The following is a 14,533-nucleotide window of genomic DNA, read 5'->3' as shown; positions in this document are numbered from 1 at the left end:
GATCAGTATGCTTTTTCCATTACTTGAGTTGTATGGGGGCTTGTTTATTCTGAGACAAGCTGTACTTTTTATTGATACCATTCTATGAAATATACAACTTTTATGATTACTTTTTATTCCATTTAGGAATCAAGACTATGGGATGACCCTTAAAAGATTGCAGTAATAATGTACTTTAGTGTATTTTAACAGTCAGCATGTAGCCTGTGGCACGTGGTGAAGGTGGTAGACCAGAAAGTCTTTAGGCCCTGGGTTCCCCTAGCAATCTATTAGATCCTCCAGTCAATGAGGATATTGAAAACAACATTTAAGATGCCATTGTCACTATTGACCATAGCATCTAGGGGGTTGAACAACCTGAAAACCACCTGTGTTGCTTCTGTGTCGATAGACTTCCCTGACCTTAATCCATTACAATATAGCATTTCTTTTGTTTTGTCCATATCTGCCATGGGCAGTAACATAGCGTGTATGTGTAGTTATTACTCTGCTACAGTCTGGGGGTGCTTATCTTATCTTACCGGCCATAACAGATAGACACATGTCAAACCATCAGACACTTACCTGCTTGACTTTAGCTATGTCATGCACAAAGCTTTCATCATCCACAAAATCCAACAATTTCCTCAGCTGGCTTAAGTCAGTCACAAAATCTTCCCCAATTTTCTGTGGAATATGGAAAAAAACATGTTACCTCTGCACAATATAATCATGAATGAAGAAATGTGTCCCTTACCATATAGAGAATAAAATGTATATTTTTAGATGCACAAGTTGGATTTTTTATTGTACTACTACCTTTTTTCAATGTAAAATGGAACAAACATAATGTATTTCAAAAATATATTCAAAATAAGCCAACTCTAAAGTGGCCCATTCCTAATGGAGTGTGGAGTTATTATACTACAGCAGTGGTGGCGAACCTATGGCACGCGTGCCACAGAGGGCACGCAGAGCCCTTTCTGTGGGCACGCGCACCATCTCCCCTGCCGTTTATACATAAATCCTTACAACTCCCGGCAGGCAAGAAAAGCTGCTGATCGCTCTCTCTCTCACTGAAGGCTGCGTCAGTGCCCGCCCCTCCCCCTCCTCCACTCCCCCTTCAGCCCGGGAACACAAGGAGAGAGACAGGACTGCCGGAGTACACTGCATCAGCCAGCTCCGAGTAAAGATAAGTGCAGCAGGAGGAGAGAGGAGGGCTGGGGCTGCTCTGTGTGTATGTCACAGGCAGCAGGCAGGCAGATTTGGGACACTAAACAACTATAGGTCCTTATTGTTTAGTGTCCCAAACTGCCCTGTATGACAGCTATTCATGGCCATATATATACTGCCCTTGGCCCAGATCTCTTGTTGCTGTGCCATGCTGCCAGTGACCCTGGGGTGCACCACACTACCCTCACTGACAGCATGGCACAGGTGCCCAGAGCTTTATATATATGTGGCCACAGACCTGTCATATGTGGTGATTTGATGGCAAATTCACCTGCCTGATTCCCTGTAACTTTGCTATTCCCTCAACCCCCACTCCACCCCACAACACACACTGTGCCCTACGAACCCAAATTGGATTCAACAATCTTTCATATTGCCCCTTTATGGGGGTAGTGTCCGTCACTGTATGGCTGTAGTGTCCGTCACTGTATGGCGGTAGTGTCCGTCACTGTATGGCGGTAGTGTCCGTCACTGTATGGCGGTAGTGTCCGTCACTGTATGGGGGTAGTGTCCGTCAATGTATGGCTGTAGTGTCCGTCACTGTATGGCGGTAGTGTCCGTCACTGTATGGGGGTAGTGTTCCTCACTGTATGGCTGTAGTGTCTCTCACTGGATGGGGGTAGTGTCCGTCACTGTATGGCGGTAGTGTCCGTCACTGTATGGCGGTAGTGTCCGTCACTGTATGGGGGTAGTGTCCATCACTGTATGGGGGTAGTGTCCGTCACTGTATGGCGGTAGTGTCCGTCACTGTATGGCTGTAGTGTCCCTCACTGTATGGCGGGTAGTGTCCCTCACTGTATGGGGGTAGTGTTCCTCACTGTATGGCTGTAGTGTCCCTCACTGTATGGGGGTAGTGTTCCTCAGTGGATGGGGGTAGTATTCCTCACTGTATTTTTTCCTGCTTTGTGATATAATTGGTGATGTTGGTCTTTCTTTAGTGGTCTGTTTATTATCAGTATGGTGATATTTATCTTGTTGTACTGGTAATGTTCATCATGTGGCAGTATTGTATGTCCCTTATAGAGCGCTATTGTCGGTAATTTTAGGCTAAATAGCCATGTTGGCACTCTAGGATTATTACAAGAACTTTGGTTTGCAGTTTGGGCACTTGGTCTCTAAAAGGTTCGCCACCACTGTACTACAGTATTATAATATATATATTTTTTTAGTTTGCTTTACTATTTTTCACCACTAGGAGGCAGTGTGACAGCACTTTACCTCAGCAATGATATCTGATAATCCAGGGTTGCAAAGCATTAACCATCTCCTCGGAGTGATCCCATTTGTCTTGTTCTGGAATTTATTTGGTTCAATTTCATAGAAATCCTTAAAGCTGTAACATGGAAAACATTAGAATGTAAAGTCTGCTATAATTACATATGATTGAACTAGATGTATGTAATAGTTTCATACAATATATACTGGACCATGTTACCACTATGGGCCTGTAACTAAGAAGGACACCATCACAACATCATTGTAGATGAACAGACTTACTCAAAGCCATTAAACATTGGTGTTTTTTTGTTTACTTACACTGAATGCTTTACTATTTCGGAGTGGATCCTAGCCACACCATTAACAGCGTGAGATCCGATCACACATAAATTAGCCATGTTTATCCTCTTACAATCGCCTTCTTCGATAACAGACATCTTACGCAGACGTTCCACATCTCCAGGATACAGAGCTGACACTTCCTACAAACGAGTCACAGAAACAGTGTTATATCAGATTTATAAAAATCTGCACAACTTTTATCCATTTGAAGGCCGCATGCCAGGGCGCGCATGAGGCCGCAGTAGTAACCACAACCCTATCTGCCCCAAAATTCCCAGCAAAGCACAAATGCCACCCCAGAAACCAGATAATGCACCTAAACTATAAGGGTGCTGTCAACACGCATGCGCTTTTAAACGATAATAGTGAAGACCCCCAGAGCAGACCTTTAATAGTGGAGTTGCCCTCCTCATCACCCCTGTGTGCCCTCCCGCATCAGTTCTTCATTCACCCATATGCCATCCCCCTCCTAGCAGAGTGCAGGTTGTGCAACCTTGTTATCAAGTCACAAACAGCAAAACTCACTAAACCTAAGGGTGATGCCACACGTCATTTTTGGACCATTTTAAAGCATGCGTTTTCAGTTCGTGTTTTTGAAAGTTTAACATGCTTTGTCTGCTTTGAACCTTTTTATCTTCATTTCTAGAGGTGTAGGCGGCTGTGAAACAGATTAAAACCATCCAAACACATGGTAAACATTCAAAAACACATGAGGTTTTAAATGGACTGAAAACACATGCTTTAAAACGTTCCAAAAACGCGACATGTGACATCACCCTAAGGGTGATGCCACACATGGCGTTTTTGGTCCATTTTTAGTCTGTTTTTCCCAATTATCTTAATAGATAAACAGGTTGTAAGAAGCCAAGTGCATGGTAAACTGACAAAATCAGACTGAAAACGGATGTTTAAAACGGACCAAAAATGCCATGTGTGACATCACCCTAAGACATCAAGATGCTCCACAAGATTTTTTCCCACTTGTCCTGTCCATATTTTTCCATATTCCAATTACAATGTGAAACACGGACAACACATGGGCCCTTACATCCAGGTGTTTCTGATTGATTGCATAGATAATCTCCAGGTGACGGGGCAACAGCTTCTCAAACAGGTGAACGGGCCAACGTTCCAGCGCCTCGGGCAGCACGGTGTGGTTGGTATATGCACAAGTCCTCTTTGTTATGTCCCAGGCCTGAAAGAAGGTCATTACAGTAAAGACTCCAGAGAAGGTTTTCTGAGTGTTTGTCTTGTCTTAAACACAAAATAAAGTGTCAGAAAGTATTTCAAAAATCTATATAGTAGATGTTAATATATCATAAAGCAGTGGTGCGCCCATGTTCAGGGGAATCCCTTAGTCAAGCTCCAATGATTATTTAGACTTCCCCTCCTTGTTTCAATGGCCTCCATATCCTGTGGACTCCCAAGTTGTGGTAGAGCAGGGTGCAATGTTAGGTTCCTGCTCTGCCACACACTACATAGCGTATGGGGCTTCAGCACCCAAGTGTAGACAGCGCAATGAAGTGACATCATCAAGTCCCTGCGCTGGACAACAGTTCCTGATGCGCCACTTGTTTAAGAAATAAAGGTAAGTATTTTTTTTCCTGTTTATTTTCAAGGGGGTCTTGGGAGGCAAAAAACATATTGAGGGGGGGGGGGGCACAAGGCACTGATGGAGAAGAAGGGGAACATAACCTAAGATGAGGCACAAAACATATGAGAGACTAAAACTGGAGGTGGCAGGCACAAGAGCACAAATCCTATGGGGAGGAGACTTCAGCCTAGGCAATGAAACTACTGGAGAGGAGAGGTAAGGTACCAAACTTATTAAGGATAACTTAAACTGTGGGGTAAAGGGCACAATACTTAAGTGGGAGACTAAGACTGTGGGGGGAGGCACAACACAGATAACATTTACATTTACATAACATTTACATTAGAGTCCAAGAAACTTGTAGATTAAAGTGTTGCCTCACCTTTTCCCACTCCATGCCCTCCACATCCACGAAGATCCTCATGAGCTCAGGAATTGCAAGTGCAGGATGGGTATCATTCAGCTGAATAGCAACCTATGGAATAAAAGTGGCATCAGACAGGTTACACGCTGGAAACTTAGCAGACAAAAGTTGTTTCCATAATCTGATACACAAAGGCATTGCTTTCCACAGCCCCGTGTGAGAGGACTTCCTACTCCTGCCCATCTTTGAGGCTCGGACAGTCTCTTCTCCTGTCAACAGCGTGTGAGTTGACCTCACAAGCAGATGACACATAGCCTGCAAAAAACGGACCACGGGCCTTTGAGATTAATTACCGGTAGTTAATACATTGAGGATAAGAAGAGGAGTCAATTGATTTTCTACTTTAAATGGAGGTAACAAGGTACTTGTATATTTTTCTGTAATACACAGTCTGTATTTGGGCAAAAGAATTTCTCAGCTTTATTGCTTGAGTCATCAAGGAAATAAGTTTCTATGGAAGATCACCCAACTGAAAACCCCCCCGCAGAATGAAGAGGAGACGATCAATCAAACCCAATGGGGTGTCCCGAGCGCCACTCATGTTATCATGTGACATATTTGACATTGTGGTGTGCTTTTCATTACTTTGGGAATCCCTAATGTAGATGAGGACAGAACCTAAATATTAATATTATTTGGTTACGTTGTAAAAGCAACCATTTACCTTATCCGGAAAGGTATCAAAGCAGGTTCTAACTGGGTCCCGACAGCCAAACTTGGAAGACTTGAACCGCCTGATAATATCTTGCAAAGTGGCAGCTACCACAAAGTATTCCTGCTTCAGACGCAGTTCCTTACCTTCAAAGAACTGCAGAGAGGACAGTAAAGGTTATATCATTTCCAGATACATTACACAGAGGAGTCACTGGGAAAGGGACCCCGTACATGACATAGCAAAAAGCACAAACCACATCACAGGGGCACAATGACCTTCTACACATCAAGATTATGGTACCTGTAGGTAATCTGTACCACTGTAAAGAGCATGAGCCACTTATTCAGGTACTATATGTTTTTACTGGAATGTACCTCCACTAAACTACATGCAATTAATGGGAGTCTATAGACAGTTATCGGTGTACAAATATGCAGACAACGTTAGGTAGCAGCACTGGACATCTGTGTTCATGACAGAATCCTGTACCAAACCTGTGCCAGTCCCAGGGGTTGTGATTTGGTTTGGATGCATTAAAAAAAAAACATGTAACTTGTCTGTGCTGCGCACTCCTTAGCTTTCAGCCCTCACCTTTCTTCTCCTGTCAACTCCTTCGCTCCCTACTGATATTATCTCACCACACTGTGGTGATCGCAGGAAGAAGGAGTTACACAGGAGCACAAAGGTGGAAGCTGGGAGCTGAGAAGTGATTGAGCAGCACAGACAAGTCACATGTTTTTTCTTTAAATACATCTAAACCAAACCCTGGGACTCAGAACAGGATTATGTCAGGAAAGTTAAAACACAATTTTATTGTAATGAAAATGCTGAGAGAAGGCACAAAGACATATGTGCAATGTAGGTGTCTTAGGCGTTTGCAACCAGTCTTCAGTGAAAATGAGGTCCCTGGTAACAGGTTCCCTTTAAGTGATACAGGGAAATAGGCTTGCAGCATAATACATGTGCCATATTACAGGGTTTATGACGATGTGTTATAAGTATTCAACTTACATTATCGTTGGGGTATAAAACCCGTGAGATATTTTCAGCCAGATTTCTATCCAAAACAGCTTGTATGTAGTCACCGACATTAACTGTAAGAGATGTGATCTAAAAGTTATTATAATAATAAATGATCTATAAAAAAGGAAGGATGGGAAGTAAGAGTTCTCCTTACAGAGACTTAGCCAATTAAGGACGACTTGCAGGCGTGTGAAGACTTATACCCACTGATACTCCACTAGGGGATTCTGGGAAATACACAAATAAGTTTTCCAGGATGGGATAAGGAAAACATTGTCTCTTTAACTACCTTGTAATATAACTTATTGGTATTAGAAACCAACTACACAATATACAGTATATCAGTACATACTGGACACTAAGGCCAGGTTCTCAGAGCATTTGTGCATTTATTCCAATTTTGAGGTGGCTGCCCTCCTCAAGAATGCGTCACTGAGAATCCTGCCAAACAAAGGGAAAGCAGCAGAGAGGTCACCGCTCCTATCACCCAGTGAACTTTACCTCGTTTGGACCAGATTAAATGTCATCATAGCTAAAAGTAATGAAAGTAGGAAATATGTTGTATAACAGGACTTCAAAGAACCTAATATTACACCTGTAAGCAAAATAGGGCTAATGGCAGAGCCCTGAGGCCTATATAGAGGCAGTTTTAGTTGAATTTGTATTTTAGTCAGAACAGGTATATTTTATAATTGTAACTCCAGAAAAATCTTTTTGTCCCTTTGACAATTGGATTTTTTAACATTTTGTGTAGTTATGGGAACAAGGATTATCAATAAAACTTTATTACAGACACCTTACATCTGATCACTGCATCCTGTTGGCTAAAATAAAAAGGATCCATAGATCTTCACCAGAGGTCGCAGTGGACAGAGAGGTCCGTCTGTAACTAGGGGTCATCTGTAAGTCAGGTGTCCTTGAGTCGGGACTGCCTGTACTCAGAGGGACAATAGATTTGATGGGTCTTAAGCAATGAGAAAAGGAATGAAATATTTGACATGTTTAACAATGTAAACCGTCCTACAGTCACTTGTGATACGCAGTAAGTCTATGGTGCTTAAAAACATCACCTAAAATGTGTATATTTTATGTTCCTCTGTAAGAGTCAAATGTTTTTCTTGCTATTATATCAGCTACAGACAAGTTTCCAATAAAAGTAATGATACAACCTGATGACCTTGCCAGAGTTCACCCTTAAATAGCAATGGTCGGGGAATGACGCATTCGCCTTTTAAAGCCATTCAGAGCAGCTTCTAGTCCTGCAGTGATAACCATAAGAGCTCAGCCCTTGTATTCCCTCTAATAGGGAAAGCTGTTGATGGAAGCCTCTATCTACACTGCCTTGTCAAGCCGGCAGCAATAAAAGGGCAGCCCCGACATCAGAAGTAAGCCAGACAAAAATAGAGGAGCGCTGATAGATGTGATCACTGTCTGAGATCTGGAATGCAGACCTGACATATTATACACATAATCAATTACTGAAACAGGTACAGCTTTCTCTCCAGACACATCAAATACTGTATTCACAAAAAGTATACATTTTCATAGAACTGTACGTTGCGCTATAGATAGTTATGAATAAATTAACCAATGGGTGTTACCAGCTGGGAGGCGGGTATACCCTGCAGAGGTTATCACTGTACAATCAGTGTGTAGAGTCACACACTATGACGAGGTACTGTAAATGGCAACATTCAGTTGTCCATTTATTGCTATATATTTAAAAATGTCTAAGAAGATTTCCAAAGTTCCTTTATGAAGGAGGGCACAGATGTATCCAAAAGTATGCACATTAAGTCGGATATATTTAACAATGCCTCTTCCTCCCCCCGAATGTGGGAGGAGTGAACATTGGTAGCAGGCAGTGATTGGCTGATATGGACAGTGACATCACTGGGGACCTCCCTTCTGCTCAGCGGAGGCTGGGGGAGATGCCATACTGCTGCGTCTGCCCCTCACAGAGTTCAATGTCCTCCGCTGAGCATATGCGATGCTCATCTGTAGTTAGCAGGATGGAAAGAGTGGTTTTCACACAATGTACAAAGCATACTGTGCATGGAGGCACAAACTATGACTCCATTTACCACTATATGTCCATGTTTATGCACAGTGGAAACGCTCAGCGTATAAGCTAAACGTATAAAAGAGCAGAATTAACATCCCAGAAAAAAAAAGATAGTAGAAGATACCTCTCTCTCCAAATCTCATGACCCCACCATACAGATGACAGAATTAAGTCCATTGCTTACACTACTTACCACACCTTATACTCATCGTTATGGCTGTGCCTCATATTACAGCTGCAGTCAATTCAACTGAAGGGAAGGAGCTGCAATAACAGGTACAGCCACTACATAAAGGACAAGATGTGAAGTGAAATTAATCTATTAATCCATTTATGTGATGGCCAAGAACACTTAAAGGAAATCTACCATCAGAATCACTGATGTTCTACCACTAAAGCTACTTATGTTACTGGTACCCGGATGTAACACACGTTCGGGTGGAGGGATGAACGCTGCTCACCTCTTCCCTCTCCATAGCAAGGCATGGTGCCGTACGTATGGGAAAAGACGAACATGCTCTAGAACAGACGTCTATGGGAGCTCATATCCAGTTGCAAACATACGTCCTCAGAACGACTGTGTGAAAGGGGCCGTACACTTACATGTGCATCAGTCCAGTGGTGCTTCAGTTTTATCCTGGAATGCCCGCAATTTTCTAAAAAAGAAGTTTTAAAAATATGTAAATGAGCCTTAGGGGCTCTGGGGTTGTTAACTGCACTCCTCTACTCTTCGAGTGGCCCGCCTCTTATGACTTCTACTCCATGTAGAGAGCCGGTGATGTCACCCAGCTCTTGGCAAATCTCGCACATTACTATCTGCTAATCAGCCGGCTGCACAAAGAAGATTTGTGAAAGATGTGAAAGATTTGCAGAGAGCCGGGTGATGTCACCAGCTCTCTACCTGGAGAGGGACGGGACAAGGCAGACAGATAAGGAGTAGAGGAGTGCAAAAATGAAAACACGGTACAGCCCGGCTCAATTGACTCCCCCAGAGCCTCTAAGGCTCATTTACATATTTTTACAACCTCTTTTTAAAAATTGTTTTTTGTGGGCGTTCCACTATACGACAAACATTACTAGACTGCAGGTGATGAGCCACACATGTAAATGTCAGTAGTCAGTGATTCTGAAGTTAGATTTCTTTTAATTTAGGGGCCAGTACTGTATATAGTGATATAAAATAAAGACACATATACAAGTTAAATGAACAATTCTAGCAAAGTTCTTCTTGACCTTTTCAAAACGTGTCTTTTGCTTTGTTATATCACATCAGATTCAGAATAAACTCTGCTACATCTGTATGTGGCATCTTTTTACGGGTTTATAATTGTAATGTGAATTTCATTCATTATTACTGAGCTGTAGCTTAGAAATCGCTTCCCCAGAGCTTATTTTAAAATTCCATTAAAAGTAAAGAAAATGGAAAGTGACTTCACTTTCCAGGACCCGTTCCAGTAAAAATGTCACTTGTGATCTGCACAATGCGATAGTGCCACTGGAGAGACTGAATGGTAAGAACTCACAGCTTTATTATTTCTGGGTTTATACTGGGAAATAAGATTGCACAACTTTTCTTCACATGATATAATACATAATCCATTCCAATGGACTAAACTAGAGCAGAATGGCATTGTAATAAATTGTCCCTTATCTAGATTGTACACTACACAGCTAGTTCTTTCTCTTTATTCCCATAATACTTTTTGACGGGGTGCCGACTGTACCCAAAACTTTAAATAGAGTTTAAACAAACTTATTGTATAAATCAACACTTCAAAAAAATGTAAGACATGTAATTTATGTAAGGAAACAGAGACAATTAGTTCGCCTGCCTTTTAGATATTCAGAAGAAACAGCAACATGGTAGACATTATACAGCAAAAGTGAGCAGTGTAGCTATAAATTCATCCTTATCTGTAAGATAGCCTATTCACATGCAAGTTATTTTATCAGTTTTTGGTATCAGTTATCATGAGGCATAACCAATGATTTGTTCCTGTTCTGGGAGTTTGGCCCCTCTTGTGTTTGGCTTACAAGAACGTAAGCAACAAAAAAGCTAATAAAACAAGTGAGTGAGCAGGCCTTTACTGCAGGCTGAATTCATAGCTATACAGCTCACTTTGGCTAAATAATGTCCTCCATGTTGCTGCTAGTGAAGATGCTTTACAGAAAGAAATTGGAGCAGGAGCTCACTGTATCTGCAGTTGATGTAAAACATATTAGCACTAGGCTGCACCTACCATACAGTGGCCAAAAACAGCACTACTCCTCCTAAATTTAGTGCTCTTCACACAACACTGTATCTTCTCTTTCACTTCCTGAATTAATATTTTTGAAACACAGAATAACATTTAAAAATAACTTACACTCCTTGAGGTCAAACTCGTTTGGTGCCTTTGCTGACCACAGCCTCATGGTGTTCACAGTGTTGTTCTTATAGCCAGGAACAGGAGTGTCATAAGGCATTGCTAGGACTATCTGCAAAAAAGAAAAATGCCAATTAATGACATTGTGGCTTTTGAAATTTTTAATGCCGATTTTTTTGTAGAGATAATTTCAAAAATCAATTGGCCATACATGAAGATCATCAACAATTACAGGGCATCTTCACGCGTGGCTGAGGCCACTTACTCGCTAGCTGACACTGAAACTGAGGTGACCTGTATTCTTTATTTCTTTAAATTACCACAATACTGCATTAAAGGGTGATCAAGTTCTGGACTTTTTGTATGGGTCCCCACGGGTGTAAAATTCACCTTATACTTAACTATCCCCAGAGAAGCACCTCCATGCAACGTCAGCCACAGCTTGTACACAAAGGCTGAGCAGTGACTGAGCAGAGGTGGCCTGACGTCACTGCTGAGCCTCTGTGTGCAAACATTGTCCAGTGCTGAGATGCACCACGCTGGACTGGAGAGCTGGAGAGAAACACCCGACCCCTTTAACAACTGGTTTGTAGAGGTTGGCCACCTTAGCTTAAAATTAAAAATAATATGGGCATGGGTTTCTTCAACTGATACCCCCCGCCTTGATTTTTTTTAAAAAGAAAAACAGCTCCTATCCTGACCATGGGTAGTGTGTGGTACTGCAAATAAGCTCCATCATTTCTATACAGCTGAGCTGCAATACCGGCACCAACCATGGTCGGGCAGGGTCGCTGTTTATGGAAGAAAACAGTCAAGTTTTTCAACCTCTGGAGAACCCTTTTACCTACTTGGTTGAGCATTGCCAGCTGGAAACCTTACTTGATGATTATAAGTGACTGCAGGGCGACAAAAAAATGCACATACCCCACTTGTGTGTATGGTGTAAGGTGAAATACAAACCTGTGTGTCAACCCACTTAGCACCTTCAGCTGTGTGCTCTACTCTGCCATAGAAATGTACTGGAAGCATGTACTCAGGACGGGCCTTCTCCCAGGGATTACCATAACGGAGCCAGTCATCAGCTTCTTCAACCTGTTAAAATAAAAAATCATTTTTGACAGGTGCATGTGTGTGGTTGACTTTTTTCCCCACTAAGGAATTGCCATTATGTATCTCTGCCATTATGGAGTCCTAAAATATTGACTGCAGTAAATAAAAATGCTACCTGTATCACTTCTACATATCATGCAGAAAAAAATCTAAAGAGTAAAGTGACCTACGGCGCAGATTCTCAATCTACATCTCATGCAGGTTTTTAACACAGATCTCCATCTTTGCGGATGCATTCACACGTTCTGTTTGAATTCCATTTTGGAATTCGATTCGATCAGAATGGCGAGGGGCTTGGCCTGATTGCAAATAATACATGCAATCGGTAATGAGCCCCACATGTATTTCATTGGTTACATTTCAGTTAAAAACGCATATAAAATCATGACAAGATCCCCAATCCTATAGAATTGCATTTTAAAGCGCAATTAAACCAGGACATGTGAACACAACAATTTTCATTGTTCCCAGACTGGAGATTCAGGCTACGTTCACACCTGGCGTTTGCCTTGTTTCTATTGAAACGCATTCACAACTGGGCTGAGTACCGCCAGTAGGGGTTTGCCTAGGAGCTACATGTAGTGATTGGTTAAAGGGAACCTGTCACCAGGAGACCCATTTTTAGCACTCCCCAGTCCCCACAGAGCATAGTACATACACTGCCAAAGTGTTTTTGTATAAAAAATAGGTTTTACAGAAAAAAAGATATGTTATATTGTACCTTTCATTAGCATCTGCTGTGTGACTAGGTAGTTGCCAATTGGGAGGGGCTGGAAAGGAGTAGTTCCCCCCCACCCTTGGGAAACATGTGACCTTTTCAAATATATGAATAACTCCCCACACTAGGGATTGGCTGTAGTGGAGCAGGGGGCGTCGCTAAGCCCAGTGATGGGCGTTTTCATATATTTGAAAAGGTCACATGGAGAAGCAATTTCCCAAGGGTGGGGGGAAACTGCTCCTTTCCAGACCCTCCCAATAGGCAACTGCCTAGTCACACAGCAGATGCTAATGAACGGTACAATATAACATATCTTTTTTTCTGTAAAACCAATATTTAATACAAAAACACTTTGGCAGTGTATGTACTATGCTCTGTGTGGACTGGGGTAGTGCTAAAAATGGGTCTCCTGGTGACAGGTTCCCTTTAAATAAGCACTTCCTGTGTAACAAGACAGGAACAGGAAGAAGAGACCAGAAGGGCACAGTACATTTAGGAACTGGATTCAGTGGGGAATTTTTGAAGTAGTCTTAATTTTTATAACAACTATTCAAGATACATGTTTACATGTTTTCTATAACTATAGTTGCATATCATAATTTACATTGCTAATGTACATATCTGCCCATACAATATTACCTGCCAGCCATTCATAATCCTTTGGTTAAAAATCCCAAACTCATATCGAATTCCATAACCATATGCAGCTAGTCCGAGAGTAGCCATAGAATCAAGAAAACAAGCTAGAAAAAGAAGAAACAAACCAATGCAAGGCATGAATCAAAAAGAAATGTTTTCTTCTACAACCGCAATGAGACAAAATGCCAACATTTTACAGTATACAATGAGACGATTCACTAAGAAGGAAGGCATTGTGTGTTTCAAAGTGCTGACAAGTGTCTCTATGGCACTCAAGCTAGAGGCCTAGAAATGCTTTGGGGACAATCTCTCAAAAGGGGAACCAGTCATTAGTATTGGCACATGAACCCATGCCAAGCTGGCAGAGGAACCCAAACAAATTCACATGAGCAAACTCTAACTCTTAAACTAAAACTGGGCTGAGAATGTTAATGCCTATGGTATTTACCCCTAAATCTTATCTTTAGAAAGTGAACACTCAATACAGGCAGTCCCCGGGTTACATACAACATAGGGACTGTAGGTTTGTTCTTAAGTTGAGTTTGTATGTAAGTCGGAGCTGTATATTTTATCATTGTAATCCCAGCCAGAACTTTTTTGGTCTCTGTGACAATTGGATTTTAAAAATGTTGGATTGTCATAAGAATCAATATTAACACTAAAGCTTCATTACATACACCTGTGATAACTGTTACACCTGATCAGCTAAAGTACAATAAATTACCAATATCCAGAGGTCTGTTTGTAACTAGGGGTCGTATGTAAGTCGAGTGTTCTTAAGTAGGGGACCGCTTGTATATGGGTGATCTGTTATGACACACTGTGGTTCATGTGCTGCACCATAAGTCAGATATCATTGAGTACAAATCCAAATGACTCAGCCCCACACAGTATCTAGTGTCCATGTAACACTCCAGAATTATGGGAGGCTAAAAAGGATTAACACAACATATTTGTATGAGAAAATACATGAATGCCTGGGAAGACTGAATGCAGGACCTTAGGATTCACTTTTGTTTTTGTTTTTTTATATCACCGATTTTTTACCCGATTTCGATCCCATGGACAGATTGTTTTTTTGGCTCCAGTGATTTTTCACTGTTGTCTTACTGACACATTCCTTTAAATGGGCTTTTTCGCACTTCAGTCTTTTTCCTCTGATCATAG

General features: G+C 41.7%; 1 protein-coding gene across 1 annotated transcript in view; it reads right to left on the bottom strand.

The window, feature by feature from the left end:
• The window catches only part of PYGB (glycogen phosphorylase B), a 35,420-nt gene that overhangs the window by 5,373 nt on the left and 15,514 nt on the right, over nucleotides 1-14,533 (bottom strand). Inside the window, exons 4-13 of the mRNA XM_072140692.1 lie at nucleotides 13,367-13,470; nucleotides 11,860-11,991; nucleotides 10,900-11,011; nucleotides 6,457-6,539; nucleotides 5,455-5,598; nucleotides 4,749-4,841; nucleotides 3,821-3,967; nucleotides 2,749-2,912; nucleotides 2,431-2,545; nucleotides 565-666 (exon numbers count right to left, since the gene is read on the bottom strand). Coding sequence (XP_071996793.1) covers nucleotides 565-666; nucleotides 2,431-2,545; nucleotides 2,749-2,912; nucleotides 3,821-3,967; nucleotides 4,749-4,841; nucleotides 5,455-5,598; nucleotides 6,457-6,539; nucleotides 10,900-11,011; nucleotides 11,860-11,991; nucleotides 13,367-13,470 — 1,196 coding nt within the window. The remainder of the gene's footprint in view (nucleotides 1-564; nucleotides 667-2,430; nucleotides 2,546-2,748; nucleotides 2,913-3,820; nucleotides 3,968-4,748; nucleotides 4,842-5,454; nucleotides 5,599-6,456; nucleotides 6,540-10,899; nucleotides 11,012-11,859; nucleotides 11,992-13,366; nucleotides 13,471-14,533) is intronic.

This window comes from Engystomops pustulosus, chromosome 3 (genome assembly GCF_040894005.1).
Source record: "Engystomops pustulosus chromosome 3, aEngPut4.maternal, whole genome shotgun sequence".
In the NCBI taxonomy this organism is placed as follows: domain Eukaryota; kingdom Metazoa; phylum Chordata; class Amphibia; order Anura; family Leptodactylidae; genus Engystomops; species Engystomops pustulosus.
The sequence above is the reverse complement of the archived record's forward strand: the minus strand, read 5'-3'. Positions and strand labels throughout refer to the sequence as shown.